General features: G+C 50.3%; 1 protein-coding gene across 1 annotated transcript; it reads left to right on the forward strand.

Annotated features, from left to right (window-relative positions):
• Positions 1-7751, forward strand: Nfkbid (NFKB inhibitor delta). The gene is made up of 12 exons (XM_050119205.1): positions 1-143; positions 953-1053; positions 1216-1276; positions 1817-2031; positions 2773-2960; positions 3057-3162; positions 3265-3411; positions 3526-3577; positions 3674-3822; positions 5969-6085; positions 6271-6435; positions 7145-7751. Exons 1-12 carry the CDS (start codon positions 98-100, stop codon positions 7196-7198), a joined length of 1401 nt encoding a protein of 466 aa, XP_049975162.1. The 5' UTR covers positions 1-97; the 3' UTR covers positions 7199-7751.
• The last annotated feature ends 5901 nt before the right edge of the window (positions 7752-13652 follow it).

Here is a 13652-nt window from a genome sequence, read left to right on the forward strand (position 1 = left end):
TCGGAAACCTGAGCTGGGGGATTTTCTCTTGGGTCGTGGGAACCGGACTTCCAGGTCCCCGAGAAGGAGACTGAGGATCCGAACTCCTGAGTTCTGGATGAGAGGATGCCGCATCTATGGGATGCATGGCCATCTGCGGGATGGTGGGTTCCCGCAACTTCTGGGGGGGGGGGGCGGGAACTTTGCCACTCCAGATCCCTGGGTTCCTGAGGAGCTAGTGGCTATTGATTTCGTAGATCCTGGCAGAGAGGATGAGACAAGAGTGGTGGTCCCCAGATTAGCAGCTCCCTTCTTCCGTGCTGATACCTAACCCACGGAGCCACGCCCCCAACCCCACAAGTCAGATACTAGAACAGAAAAATAATTTGTTGTTGTTTTGAGACAGGGTCTCAGATAACTCAGGCTGACCCCTAACTTATTATGTAGATGAGACTGGCCTTGAGCATCTGATGCTCCTGCCACCACCTCGAGAATGCTGGGACAGCGGGAGAACCGCCACTCCTAATTTAAAACAGAGACATTAGGAACCTGTATGTGCTTTTTCAGGAAGTAGAGATAAGCAGGACCCCCAACCCTCCAATCCAAGCCTCAGGATCCGATACCCTAGGTTGGGATTTTTTACGGATGTGGCCATGCTTCAGAGGAGTGGGACGAGGAGGAAACAGATGCTTCAGAGGAGTGCTAGCCTCCCCACTTCCTCAGTTTCCACTACGCTGGTGGAAAGTTGGGGCAGAGGAAAAGCGTGGAGTAAAAGGAAGGAAGTGGCGGAGGCGGGCCCTGCACTCAACAGCTTCTATTGGCTTTGTAGTTCTCCGGCGGCATCAATGTTTTTCCGCGCGGGAGGGAAAGAAGGGCGCCCACATCTACTCTTCTCCGCCCACCGCTGCCGCTAAGGGTACATTTGTGTGACTTAAACATTCCTGATGACTTCCGTCTGTCTTCCCCCACACAGTGAGTCGGACTGAGCGCAGCCACTGTCCAACCCAGACGGTGAAGAAGCTCTTGGAAGAACAGAGGCGCCGTCAGCAGCAACCTGAGGCTGGTGGGGTACCGGTGAGTCTCTGCAAGTCCTCCTCTATAGGACCAGACATGAAGCCATGTGCGCTTGGGGATATGGGAGCTGTAGTCCTAACTCTGATGTTCTACAGGCGGGGAACAGACCTTAAATTCCAGATACATAAATTCACTCATGTTTGTATTTTCTGTACACTGTAGGGACACTTCTCCCCTCCCCTGGCCCAGCCACTGACCCCATCTGTGAAGGAGGCAGAGGCAGGTAAGAACAGAAAATTCCCAGCCCCAACTTCTCTTAGACACTTAGACACTTCAGCTCTTAGAACTTTGGGGACCGAGGAGTCCAGCCCTCATTATGGTTGAGACACAGGGGAAGTTCTGATGGACAGCCTGCCATAGTAGCACAACCTATATTCCCAGTAGTCCAGAAGTTGAGCAGGGAAGATTGTCGTTGGGTTTGAGGTCATAATGTTTACTAGTGAGTTCTAGGCACCTAGAACCATCTCAGACACGTCTCCAAAAAGAAAACAAAACAGAAACCCCTGCAATTTCACATTGGTTTTCAGTAGCCCAGCAGTCTGTGTGTATAGTCCTTAAGGACCCAGAGTTTTGTGATTCCAGGAGTCCAGATCCCAGTTGCTTTGGACCAACTTGTTGATTTCCCAGGTCTGGAGGACCCAACTCCTCAGTGTCTCCAAAGTCCTAGCTCACAGTCCCTTGGGACAGTCCAGGTTCACCATCCCTGGCCGTGTCTCCCAGTCTCTGATAACAGGTTGGTCCCTGCCCATCCTCTCACTTCCAGGCCATACTCACTTCCCGACCTTCGAAGAGACTGTGGATTCAGGACCTGGCAACCTGGCTCCTCCTCCTTCAGGCTTTCCAGACTGGGACCCTAGCAGCCATGCTGCCTACACAGACAGCTCTTGCCCGTACTCTGCTGCCGAAGGCTTCCTGACTCCTGACTTCTACCCACCGTCAGACCCGGGGCGCTCAGGCCCATTTCCTCTGGGGATGGAGGTAAACTATAGAGGGGACAGACGCTTAAGGGTCCCCTAAAAAGGTCTCAGTTGTGCCAAGCCTAGTGGTGTAGGCCTCTCATCCCAGCTACTCGGGAGGCAGAGGCAGGAAGACGGCAAGACCTGCCTGGGCTACATAATGAGTTCAAGGTTGCCCTAGGCGCCTTGGTAAGACCTCATCTCTAAATAAGAAGTGAAAGACAAAGAGCGCTGGGAGTATTACTCCGTGGTCAAGCTCTCCCCTAGCGTGCATGCATGCGTGAGTGCGTGCCTGAGGCCATGGGTTCTCTGTGGGGCAGGGATGGGCAGGGATGGGCAGTGGAGAAGCTTGGTTACATCCATGCAGTATTCTGTGATCTCAGGGACTGGTTAAGATCCCATCCCCAGCCGGGTGTACTGCTTATGCTTGTAGTCTCTGCTCCTGGGGGGCAGAAGCAAGAGGCTCACCATTTTGGGGCGACTAGTTATGAGTTAGAAGCCAGTCTAGGCTGTATAGCAAAGCAGAAAGGAAAACAAGCTAGGCTTCGCAGTACATGCTCATGATCTCAGCAGTCAGACTGCTGGGGCAAGAGAATTGAAGAAAAAAAAAAAAAGATTCCTTCTTCATTGTCGCAAACCGGAAGTCCCAAGGTTCAAAGTCAACTGGCAAATGTAGGCTCCTGGTCTCACCCATTTGACCAGGGGCTGTGTGTTGTGTGATGAGGATTCTCAGCTGACTGACCCCCCCACCCCAATTCCCCAGGACTCTCTGGATACCCGGCTGTATCCAGAACCTCCCCTGTCACAGGTAGGACCCTGGAGAGTCTCTAGCGTCCCCCCAGGATCCCCACAGTTGCCTCCATCCACTGGACCCTCCCTGGAGACAGCCCGAGCTCACATACTGGCTTTGGGGCCACAGCAGCTGCTGGCCCAGGATGAGGAAGGAGACACGTAAGTATTAGGGGGACAGGATGACCTGCAGACTCCTGGCTTGCCTTCGGGGGGGGGGTTGTTCTCAACACTGCCCCCACCCCAACCTGTCCTCAGGCTCTTGCACCTGTTTGCTGCTCGGGGACTGCGCTGGGCAGCGTATGCTGCGGCAGAGGTGTTACAGATGTACCGACAGCTGGATATTCGTGAGCATAAAGGCAAGGTAAGGGCCAGGAGTCCAGACTTCTCCACCTGCGGAAGAGGGCACCTGACTTTCAGAGGGGAGGACTCTGGGAGTCCAGGCTGATTTGATTGTGACTTACAGACGCCGCTCCTGGTGGCAGCTGCTGCCAACCAGCCCCTGATTGTGGAGGACCTGCTGAGCCTGGGAGCGGAGGCGAACGCTACTGACCATCAAGGCCGATCTGTCTTGCATGTGGCTGCCACCTACGGGCTCCCAGGAGTCCTTTCGGTAAGGTCAGCTGGCAGATCCGGGATGTATGGGATGGGCTGGTTATCCAGATCAAGTTTCCAGGACAAGGTTTTGGGGGACCCTTCCACAGCTCTCTTCCTCGTCTCCTTCCAGGCTGTGTTTAAATCGGGCATTCCAGTGGACCTGGAAGCCAGAGACTTCGAAGGTGAGCTGGTCGTGGCCAGGGCTGGTGTGGCTGGCAGGCAGGGGACTGGTCAGGGTGGATGCCCAGGTGCAGCTCCCTCACTATTCTGTTTCACAGGCCTCACCCCCCTCCACACGGCCACCCTGGCTCTCAACGCTGCTATGCCACTACCTAGCGTCTGTCCGAGGATGCTGAGTCCCCAAGCCCGAGACAGACTGGCTTGTGTGCAGATGTTGCTGCAGATGGGTGCCAGTCATACCAGCCAGGTGAGCTTGGGTGATGGGGGATGGGCAGGCATGTGCAGGGTATCGCCTGGACGTCCAGGGCACTAAAACACATGCTGACTTGGCCTCGTCTTCCTGTGTAACCCCGAATATGTTCCCCCACTTCTCTGAGGCCCTCATCCACGTGGGTATTACTGACCTTAGCTTAGATTTCTCAACCACGAAGTGACCTGATCAGTCTTTTGCCTCCCTTTGTCCCCCCACTCCTTTAGGCATGCACTCCTGTTTTCTATATTTTACTGATGAGAAGTCAGAGGCCCGAGGGTTCAGATGTCCTACAGCTTCTGTACTGGAAAAGGACTTAGAATCAAGCTGGGGGGGTGGATCTGACCTTAGAACTCGGCTCCTAATTATATATTTAACTCTCCCTGTCCCTTGGTAGTGGTGTCTTCGTAGGAAGGCTGAAGGAATTCAATATCATCTCATTTTAAACATTCGGTTTCTAGTTCAAGGGTTTTGAGCAAGAGATGGAGGTGGTACTGTGGCTACTGTCCAGCCCACCACCCCTTGCCCCATATTTAATAAGCAGATGTGAACGTGGATGACATGCAGAGGCTGTCGTACGGTGCCCTGTGAGCCAGCGCTCCATCAGGGCTCAGCCGTCGCAGCCGCGGCCACTGTCCCGTCCTCGCCCGCTTTCCTTCTAGTTTGAAGTTTTGCTGGTGGTGGGGATTTCACCCAGGGTCTAGTGCAGGCTAGGAAAGCTCTCCACAAACCTATATTATTATTTATTTTATTATTATTATGTAAGGCACAGTCTATTTGTATAGCCCAGACTGACCTCATACTCAGCATCTTCTGCCTCCACCTCCCAAGTGCAGACTGATTGGCTGGGTCACCGGAGCCAGTCCCTCTGCTACGCTGTTTTTAAGCAAATACGAACCTGTAATTATTTCCGTAACTGTTTGTTCTTCCTTCCTCTATTTTTTTCTTTTGATGCTGAGAGTGGAACCTAGAGCTTCCTCATGCTTATTACAGTGGTAGAGCCCCTATCTGGAATTCCCCAGTGAGGGGCTGGGGCGTGGCTCAGTGGTAGAGCTCCTGCCTAGAATCCCCCAGTGAGGGGCTGGGGTGTGGCTCAGTGGTAGAGCTCCTGCCTAGAATCCCCCAATGAGGGGCTGGGGTGTGGCTCAGTGGTAGAGCATTTGCCTAGAATGTTCCAGTAGAGGGCATAAAGGCTGGAGACCCTAAGCTCCTTTAAAGCTTGTAGTGAAGTTTCATTATAGAAAACGTCTCCCTCTAAAACAGCAATTCTCAACCTAGGGGTCTCAACCCCTTCGGAGGTTTATGTCAGATATTCCGCATGTCAGATGTTTACATTATGATTCATAGTAGCAAAATTACAGTTATGAAGTAGCAGTGAAGACAGTCTTCTGAATGGGACAGTCATCACAACGTGGAACTGTGTTAAAGGTCGCAGTATTAGGAAGGTTGAGAACCAGTGCTCTGAAAGTAGGAAGCCCAGTGTTGCGCTGTATGTAGGTTTGTCGGCAGTACTTACGATACAGTGCAATCCATACGAGACAGGGTGCATTTTAGTGTGTACTGTAGTGTTGACAGAGCCCAGACCCACAGCCGTTTCATCCCAAAGAGACACACAGAGGTCTACATTAATCATAAACTGGTTGGCCTCGTAACTCAAGCTTCTTATTAACTCTTATAACTTACATTAGCCCATAATTCTTGTCTGTGTTAGCCATGTGGCTTGGTGCCTTTCTCAGTGAGGCAGTCACATTGCTTCCTCTGGCTCTGAGTGACGACTGCAGACTGACTCTTTCCTCTCCCCAGAATTCTCCTGTTCTTGTCGCCCCCACCTCTACTTCCTGCCTGGCTACTGGCCAATCAGCGTTTTATTAAAATAATACAAGTGACAGGATAAAAGACCATTGTCGCAGCACAGCAGAATGTCAGGTGGCCAGGATAACTCCTAGCTCAGAAAGTTGGCAGACTGGGAAATTGTCATATTGAACGTGACATATATACACAGGACACATATGTTACAAATGGCCTCCCTTAACCACGTTCTTACATAGTACACAACATACAACTGTGTAAGGCACTCCTTGGGGCGGGGATGGGGGCTGTAGATGGAAGACCGGCCTGACTTCTACGGTTCTTCTCTTCTTAGGAGATCAAGAGCAACAAGACCATTCTGCACTTGGCTGTACAGGCTGCCAACCCTACCCTGGTTCAGTTGCTCCTGGGGCTGCCAAGGGGGGACCTGCGGGCCTTTGTCAACATGAAGGTAGGACATAGGCTGAGGTGTGCAGTGGGCGGTTTGAATTCAGTCACAGGGGACAGCATTGAGTCCTGTGAGCTGTGACTGTCGAGGGGACAATGTGGAGGGTGGGTGGAGGGTGGCTGTGCAGGGTGTTGGGAGCTATGGATGTGGCGGGATCCGGAGATCCAGGCCCCCCTTTGCGGTTCCAGGCCCATGGGAACACAGCCCTCCACATGGCAGCGGCCCTGCCCCCTGGACCACCCCAGGAGGCCATTGTGAGGCATTTGCTGGCCGCTGGAGCAGACCCCACACTGCGCAACCTGGAAAATGAGCAACCCGTTCACTTGTTGCGACCTGGGCCGGGCCCTGAGGGGGTAAGCGCTGGCCTGACTTCTGAGCTAATTGGGGTCCCCCAACTGCACCCAACACTGATTTAGTCCCTCTCCATTCTTCACTAAGAGTGACCTATGTCGAGTGCTGTCCTCCTATAATCCCAACTCTTGGGACACTAAGGCAGGAAGAGTGAGAATTTGAGCTAGCCTGGACTACACAGTCTCAAAAAGAAAACAAACAAACAGTGACCTCTGACCTTAAGTATCCCCCTCCTTCAACGTGGCGCCTCCTTCTGGCTTCCTTTGTACTTTCAACCCTGAATCTTGAGCTGAGACTGTGGCCTTTGGTCCCCAGTGAGACCTCTGCATTGCTGTCCCCAGCCCTGGGTCCTGACCTTAGATGTGATTTCTGACCCTTGACTCTGCCCTTTCACTCCCGTGCAATACTGAGTCCAAGATGGGAACCCCATCTAGCGAAATCTTTCTGACTTCTGACTGTCTACCAGGTTCACCCCAAACCCCACATGGGTTTCAGTGTATAGTCCAGGATGACCCCTGACTCCCACTTCTCCTGCCTCAGCCACCCCAAGTAGTGGGATGATAGGCATGGACCACACATGATCAGTGACCTTCCAACCCAACTGACCCTGCTCAGTTTCTCCTTGTCAGTAACCCCTGCCTAGGCACCCCTCAGCTTCCCGTATGTAACCCCAGCCTCCCACATACCTCACTCTGCCTCATTTGTTCCTAGCTCCGGCAGCTGTTGAAGAGGAGCCGTGCGGCACCCCCAGGCTTGTCCTCTTAGGACTGAAATCCAGAACCTGGACTGATTTTTCCAGTCCCCACCGTCCCGTGGGACAGTCAGCGTATGCTCATGTCGCAAATTCGTGATAATATATGTGGAATATCCTGCCATTAGGGTCTTACATTAAAACCCCAAAGTGGCACTGGGAGAGGTGAGCAGTCCCCAATATTTGGGGTCATGTGATCCCTCCTCCCCTACAAGGGGCTATCTGGATGATTTCTGTGAAATCGAGCCCACTTGTCTGTTTCTGTGAAACACCCTAGAAATCTTAAATCTCTCCTACTTGGATCAGACAGTACCACCTCCATGGACTCCATCTTATACCCCTAGAAGTTCCAGTGGAGCCTCCGTGGGGTTTGAGGCATTCCAGGACCATCCCATCAGGGCTCCTTCCGAGGACCCGCACCCCTGGGATGTCAGAAAGTCCCCCTGAGATTAGTGTGCCCCAAGTCCTGGCCGCATTGTCATTTAGCACTCAGTGCCCAGCCCCCAGCCTTCCCAGTGAATTGTTCCCCTTGATCTGTGTGTCATTGTAGCTCCCAATAAAACTCGATTTGGTCTCAAACTGTATGGTGTCATTCAAAGAGGGGACATGGGTGCAGGAACGGGGCCGCATTTGGATGGGGTAAAGGCTGGGGAGTCCAGGATCAAGGTACCATCAGATCTAATGTCTGATGAAGGTATTGGAGTCTGGTTTTGAGATGGCTGTTCCTTCCTGCTACTGACATTTGCAGGCAGCTGGTGCCCAGCCCTCTGTGTAAAACGTGAGGAGAAGACAAGCTGAGTGTTGTGGCGCACACCTTTAATCCCAGCACAGGAGAAGCAGAGGCAAACGGGTCTCTGTGAGTTCAAGACCAGCCTGGTCTACATAGTGAGGACAGCCAGAGCTGCATACTGAGACCTGGTCTCAAACAAGACAGCAACAAAGGCTGTAGAAGACTTGGAAGCTGCAGCTTCCCAGGCTGGGGTGTGGCTCAGCCCCAGTGTCCTTTCTTAAAATCCCCTAGTGAGGGGCTGGCATTGTGGCTTAGTGGTAGAGCCCTTGCCTGGAACCCACCAGGGAGGGCTGGGGTGTGCTTCATTGGCAGACTAATCCCCTCTATTGGCAGGCATGGTGGCACAGGAAGCAAAGGCAGGCAGATCTCTGAGTTCAAGGCCACCCTCAGCTGCCTAGCCAGGTTTTTTTTTTAATTTCTTTATTTTTTTTATTTTCGAGACAGGGTTTCTCCGTAGCTTTTTGGTTCCTGTCCTGGAACTAGCTCTTGTAGACCAGGCTGGCCTCGAACTCACAGAGATCCGCCTGCCTCTGCCTCCCCAGTGCTGGGATTAAAGGCGTGCGCCACCACCGCCCAGCTCCTAGCCAGTTTTAGGACAGCCCAAAACACATAATTAGGCCTTGTCTAAAAACAGCCAAGCAAAAAATTTGGGGGTGATGGCATGGTCATGTAATTCCACCATTCAAGTTTGAGTCGAGGCTGGACTAGAAAGAAAAAAAAATCTCAATTTCTTTTTAAATTTAGTTTTAATATTTATTTTATGTGCATTGGTGTGAAGGTGTCAGATTCCCTGGAACTGGAGTTACAGACAGTTGTGAGCTGCCATGTGGGTGCTGGGAACTGAACCCAGGTCCACTGGAAGAGCAGCCTGTGTTCTTCACTCCTGAGCCATCTCTCCGGCACCATCTTTTTTAATTTTAAAATTAAAAGGAGGAAGAGCAGCCGGGCAGTGGTGGCACATACCTTTAATCCCAGCACTCGGGAGACAGAGGCAGGCAGATCTTTGTGAGTTCGAGGCCAGCCTGGAACTTACTAAAACTATAGAGAAACCCTGTCTCGAAAAACAAACAAAAAAACAAAACAAAAAGAAAAAAGGGAGAGAAAAGGGAGGAAGGAAGGAAGTCAATATCATACCCACTTCCTGCTCTAACCTAAGAAGTCAGGAGGTGATATGTAAAATGTCCCAGGCCCCACATTACCGCATTAAAAGTCTGAAGTGCATGTTTTCTCCGGCTCCCTGAAGCCCTCAACAGACTGAAGCTCCGACTCCCAAAGCACTTGGTAATACAGCTTTTCTTCCCTGGCCTTCCCTGGCTGTGGCTGCGCCAGCCCCCAACCTGTTTTCTTTGCCATTTAGGCATTCTCAGCATCTGTCCAAAGAAACTCAAACCAAGACAGGACCTCTGCCAACCCTCCTTCTCAGATTCTTCCTGTAGCCATTGGTCAGTCTACCCCACTGAGTTACCCAGAGTCCCCACTCCAGATAGCCCTTTGCCCACCAGAGTCTCTCGCCTTGGACTGTCTTGAACCACAAACAAGCTATGTGCAATAGTTCGTTCTGTCGCCGTGACTGGATTAGGAAGCATTTAGGTAGGAGGTGAAGCACATCTCTGGGTGTGTCTGAGAGGGCGTGTCCAGAGATGAGGTGGTGAGGGTCCTGAGGGAGGGAAAGGCACGCCCTTTGATTGATTCCCAGTATATGACATTACTGGGAGATGGCCAAAGGTCAGGCGGAGTCTAGTTGGACAAATTAGGTCTTTGGAGACAAACTCCTGGCTCCTGGGGCCTCTTCCTATGCCTCTCCCAGCTCCCTGTTAGTTACGAAGAAGCTTTTCTGTCATGTGCTCCTAGTCCCTTGACAGCTGTGAGTCACAGTGGGTCTGTGCACCAAATCCTCTGAAACCGTGAGCCAAACACTTCCCTTAGTTGTTTCTCACAGGCCACAGAAGAGAAATAAGTACTACACCACATTAGTGCATCTTAGGGCCAGTGCAACCCAGCAGGGGGCTTCGAATGCTTACCTCACCACTGCCTGTGGCTCTGCTGGAAGCCTGGACTGGGCTCCCCTGGAAGCATCTTGCTTTGGTCACTCTGATGGCTGAGGTCAGCTGGGAGCTTATGCTGGAACCCAAATACTAAATCAGTCACAGGTATGATAACTCAGCTGAGTACTGGCAATGGTTGGGTGAACCAAGAATCTCTTTGTTTAGTCCAGGAGGATAGGGGGTCTCTACAATGAGTTCCTATTGCTGTGATGAAATGCCCATGCATGACCAAAAGCAACATAGCGGGGAAAAGGGTTCATTTGGCTTCCACTTCCACGTCCCTGTTCACCACAGAAGGAAGTCAGGACAGGAACTCAAGCAAAGCAGGAACCTAAAGGCAGGAGCTGATGCAGAGGCAAGGGAGGAGTGATGCTTACTGGCTTGCTCTTTCCAGCTTGCTCAGCCTGCTTTCTTATGGTGCCCAGGGATGGCACCACTCACCATGGGCTCGACCCTACCCCATCAATCACTAAGAAAATGCTCTACAGGCTTGCCTACAGCCCAATCTTATGGAGACGTTTTCTCAGCTGAAGTTCCCTCCTCTCAGAAGACTCTAGCTTGTGTCAAGTTGACTTAAAAGTAGCCAGCACAGTAAGGGCTCCAAGAGATTGTAGCATCTTGAAAGGAAACATTCCTGCTGACTCCGACTTGCTGATATCCCTTTGATCAAAGTCACATGACCAAATCAGGTGTGGTGGTATGCTCCTGTCATCCCAGCTCCAGACTGAGGCAGGAGATTCGGGAATTCAAGGAAATAGAAGAAAATAAAAACTGGGAGGCAGAGTTCCCAGGGCCAAATGTTGTCTCCCAGGCAGCTGCCTCACGCCAGTGTGTGATCCTGCATGTGGTAGTATTGTGGCTGGCCCAAGAAAATTTCAAATGAATATGTTATACTTCACATAAGAACTTACCTGCCATTGGGAATTTCTTGTACAATTGATCGTATGATACAGTTTAAGGACCCTGTTTCAAAAAAGAAATCTTCAGTTTAAGAAGAAGGCTGTTTCAGGGGTACAAATTATCAAGAGTGGCAGTTATTTTAATATCTGATGGTATTTGTGGTAGTTTGAATGTAATTGGCCACCAAAATCTCTTAGGAAGTGGTACTATTAGGAGGTGTGGCTTTGTTGGAGTGAGTATGGCCTCGTTGGAGGAAGTGTGTCACCATAGGGGTGGGCTTTAAGGTTTCTTTTGCTCAGGATATGACCCAGTGTCTCAGTCAACTTCCTGTTGCCCGCAAGATTTAGGACTCTCAGCTAATGTCTGCCTGCAAGCCGCCATGCTCCCGCCATGATGATAATGGACTGAACCTCTGAAACTGTAAGAAAAACAATTAAATGTTTTTCTCTTATAAGAGTTGCTGTGGTCATGGTGTGCCTTCACAGCAATAGAAACCCTAAGACACTGTTGTTTAGAATTTAATGTTTTTAAATATATGTGTGTGAGAGAGTATGGATGCCTATGGAGGCCAGAAGAGGGCATCAGATCCCCTGGAGCTGGAGTTACAGGAGGCTGTGAGTTTCCTAACATGGGTGTTGAGAACCAGACATGAGTCTTCTAGAAGGACAAGAAGTGCTCTTAACAGCTTTGTCATCTCTCCAGCCCCTAATAACAGTATTTTAAAATTAATAAACAGAGGTCCAGCATGGTGTCACGTGCCTTTGATTCCAGCACTCAGGAAACAGGGGCAGGCAGATCTCTGTGAGTTTGAGGCCAGTCTAGTCTACACAGTGAGTCCCTGTCAAAAAAAAAAAAAAGTCATAAGCAGGGCTGGTGAGATGGCTCAGCCAGTAAAGGGGCTTGCTGTCAGGTCTGATGACTTTGAGTTCCACACCCAGGACCCACAGCAGGGAAGGAGAGAATTGACCCCTCAAACTTCACATGCACACATGAAAAAAAAATCAAACATTGCCATTTGAATTTAAAATTAATTAGTTAGTTAGTTAATTAGAGACAGAGTCTCACTAGGTAACCTGGGCTGGCCTGGAACTTGCTATGTAGACCAGGCTGGCCTTGAACTCACAGAGTTCACCCTAGTTCTGCCTCCCAAGTGCTGGGATCAAAGGTGTGTGCCACCACACCAGGCTTAGAATGTGAATTTTATTACATCATGTGTGGTAGTGAGTTTTTCCCCTCTTTGCATTAGTGGGGAATGTGTGTCTGCCTCCCCTGGGCTTAAGAAAGCTGTGACCACTATAGGATGATGATACAAACCAAGCCTCTAATGCGCCGTGGTGTGGTATGTAACTCACATTATCCAGGGGACTCCCTTTTGCACTTAACTTGTGTCTATTTAATATACAAGACCTGTATTGACATGGATATTTTATGAAGAGATTCTGCTTGCTCATGAGGCCTTTGGGAGAGTTAGAAATAGGTATTCCCTCCCCAAGCCATCTGTCAGAAAAGCGGGCATCGCTAAGTTAGCATTTGGTGCATGACTGCCCCCTGCTGGGCAGTTGTGTTAGAAAGGGAAATTTATCTAGTCCAAGAGAAAAGCCTGGAATTTGGCCATGCCTGTTTATATGTTTGTTTGTTTACTTATTTACTTTTAAAATTGAAGCCCGGCACAGGGTGAGTACCACAAGTATTTGTTTCTAAAACATGGTTTGGGTAGTTTGGGTTTTTTTAATGTGTTTTGAGATAGGGTCTCATGAAGTGCAGGTTATTATCAAACTCATTATGTAGTAGGGAATGATGCTGAATCTAAAGAGAATTTTTATTGGAATTAAAGAGCTGGCTTGGTGATTAAGAGCACTGGCTGTTCTTGCAAAGGAGCTGTGTCTGGCTCCCAGCTCCTACATGGTGGCTCCTGACCATCTGTAACCCCAGTTCCCAGTGATCCAGTGCCGTTTCCTGGCCTCTGCAGCACCAGGCACAAATGTGGTTCCCATACAAATGTGCAGGCAAAGACTCATACAAATAAAATAAAAATAAATAAATATTTGATCTGGGGTTTCATGTACTCTCAATTGGCCTGGAAGTTGCTATGTAGCTGAGGTTGACTTTGACACCTCTCTCTCTCTCTCTCTCTCTCTCTCTCTCTCTCTCTCTCTCTCTCTCTCTCTCTCNCTCTCTCTCTCTCTCTCTCTCTCTCTCTCTCTCTCTCTCTCTCTCTCTCTCTCTCTCTCTCTCTGTTTGAGAAAGACTCTGTGTAGCCCTGGCTGTTCTGGACTTTTCTCTGTAGACCAGGCTGACCTTGAACTCACAGAGTTCCTGCTGCCTCTGCCTCCAGAGGGCTGGGGTCAAAGGCGTGCACCATCCTGAACTTCACCTTACTGTTACATTTATTTATGTATGTATTTGCTTATTTGTGTGCGAGCATGTAGAGGGAGTGGGGGTGTTAGAAGCCAGTTTGTGAGAGTGATTCTCTCTCTACCATGTAGTTCTGAGGGGATAGAACTCAGGTCATCAGGCTTAGCAGCAAGCACCTTTTCTCACTGTCACACACTAACGCTGGACTTGTGATCCTTTGCCTCCTGCGTGCTGGGATTACAGGCAGGTTCTGCCATATCCACTTTATACAGCAATGAGGGTTGAACTCTGGGCTTCGATGCATGAGTAAGCATTGAGAGGCTGAGCTATAGCCCCATTGTCTTCCTAATGTTTTAAAAGTCACTGAACAAAAACTGT

The sequence above is a fragment of the Alexandromys fortis genome, unplaced genomic scaffold (genome assembly GCF_014885135.2).
Source record: "Alexandromys fortis isolate MF-2015 unplaced genomic scaffold, M_Fortis_MF-2015_v1.1 scaffold_140, whole genome shotgun sequence".
NCBI classification, from domain to species: Eukaryota; Metazoa; Chordata; class Mammalia; order Rodentia; family Cricetidae; genus Alexandromys; species Alexandromys fortis.

What these genes read in the sequence shown, in the direction of transcription:
- Nfkbid (XM_050119205.1), top strand. Translation starts at nt 98, where the DNA reads ATGAGAGGATGCCGCATCTATGGGATGCATGGCCATCTGCGGGATG. An exon ending in GCATGGCCATCTGCGGGATG is followed by an intron (nt 144 to 952) that starts GTGGGTTCCCGC and finishes TCCCCCACACAG; the next exon opens with TGAGTCGGACTGAGCGCAGC. An exon ending in TTCGTGAGCATAAAGGCAAG is followed by an intron (nt 3,163 to 3,264) that starts GTAAGGGCCAGG and finishes TGTGACTTACAG; the next exon opens with ACGCCGCTCCTGGTGGCAGC.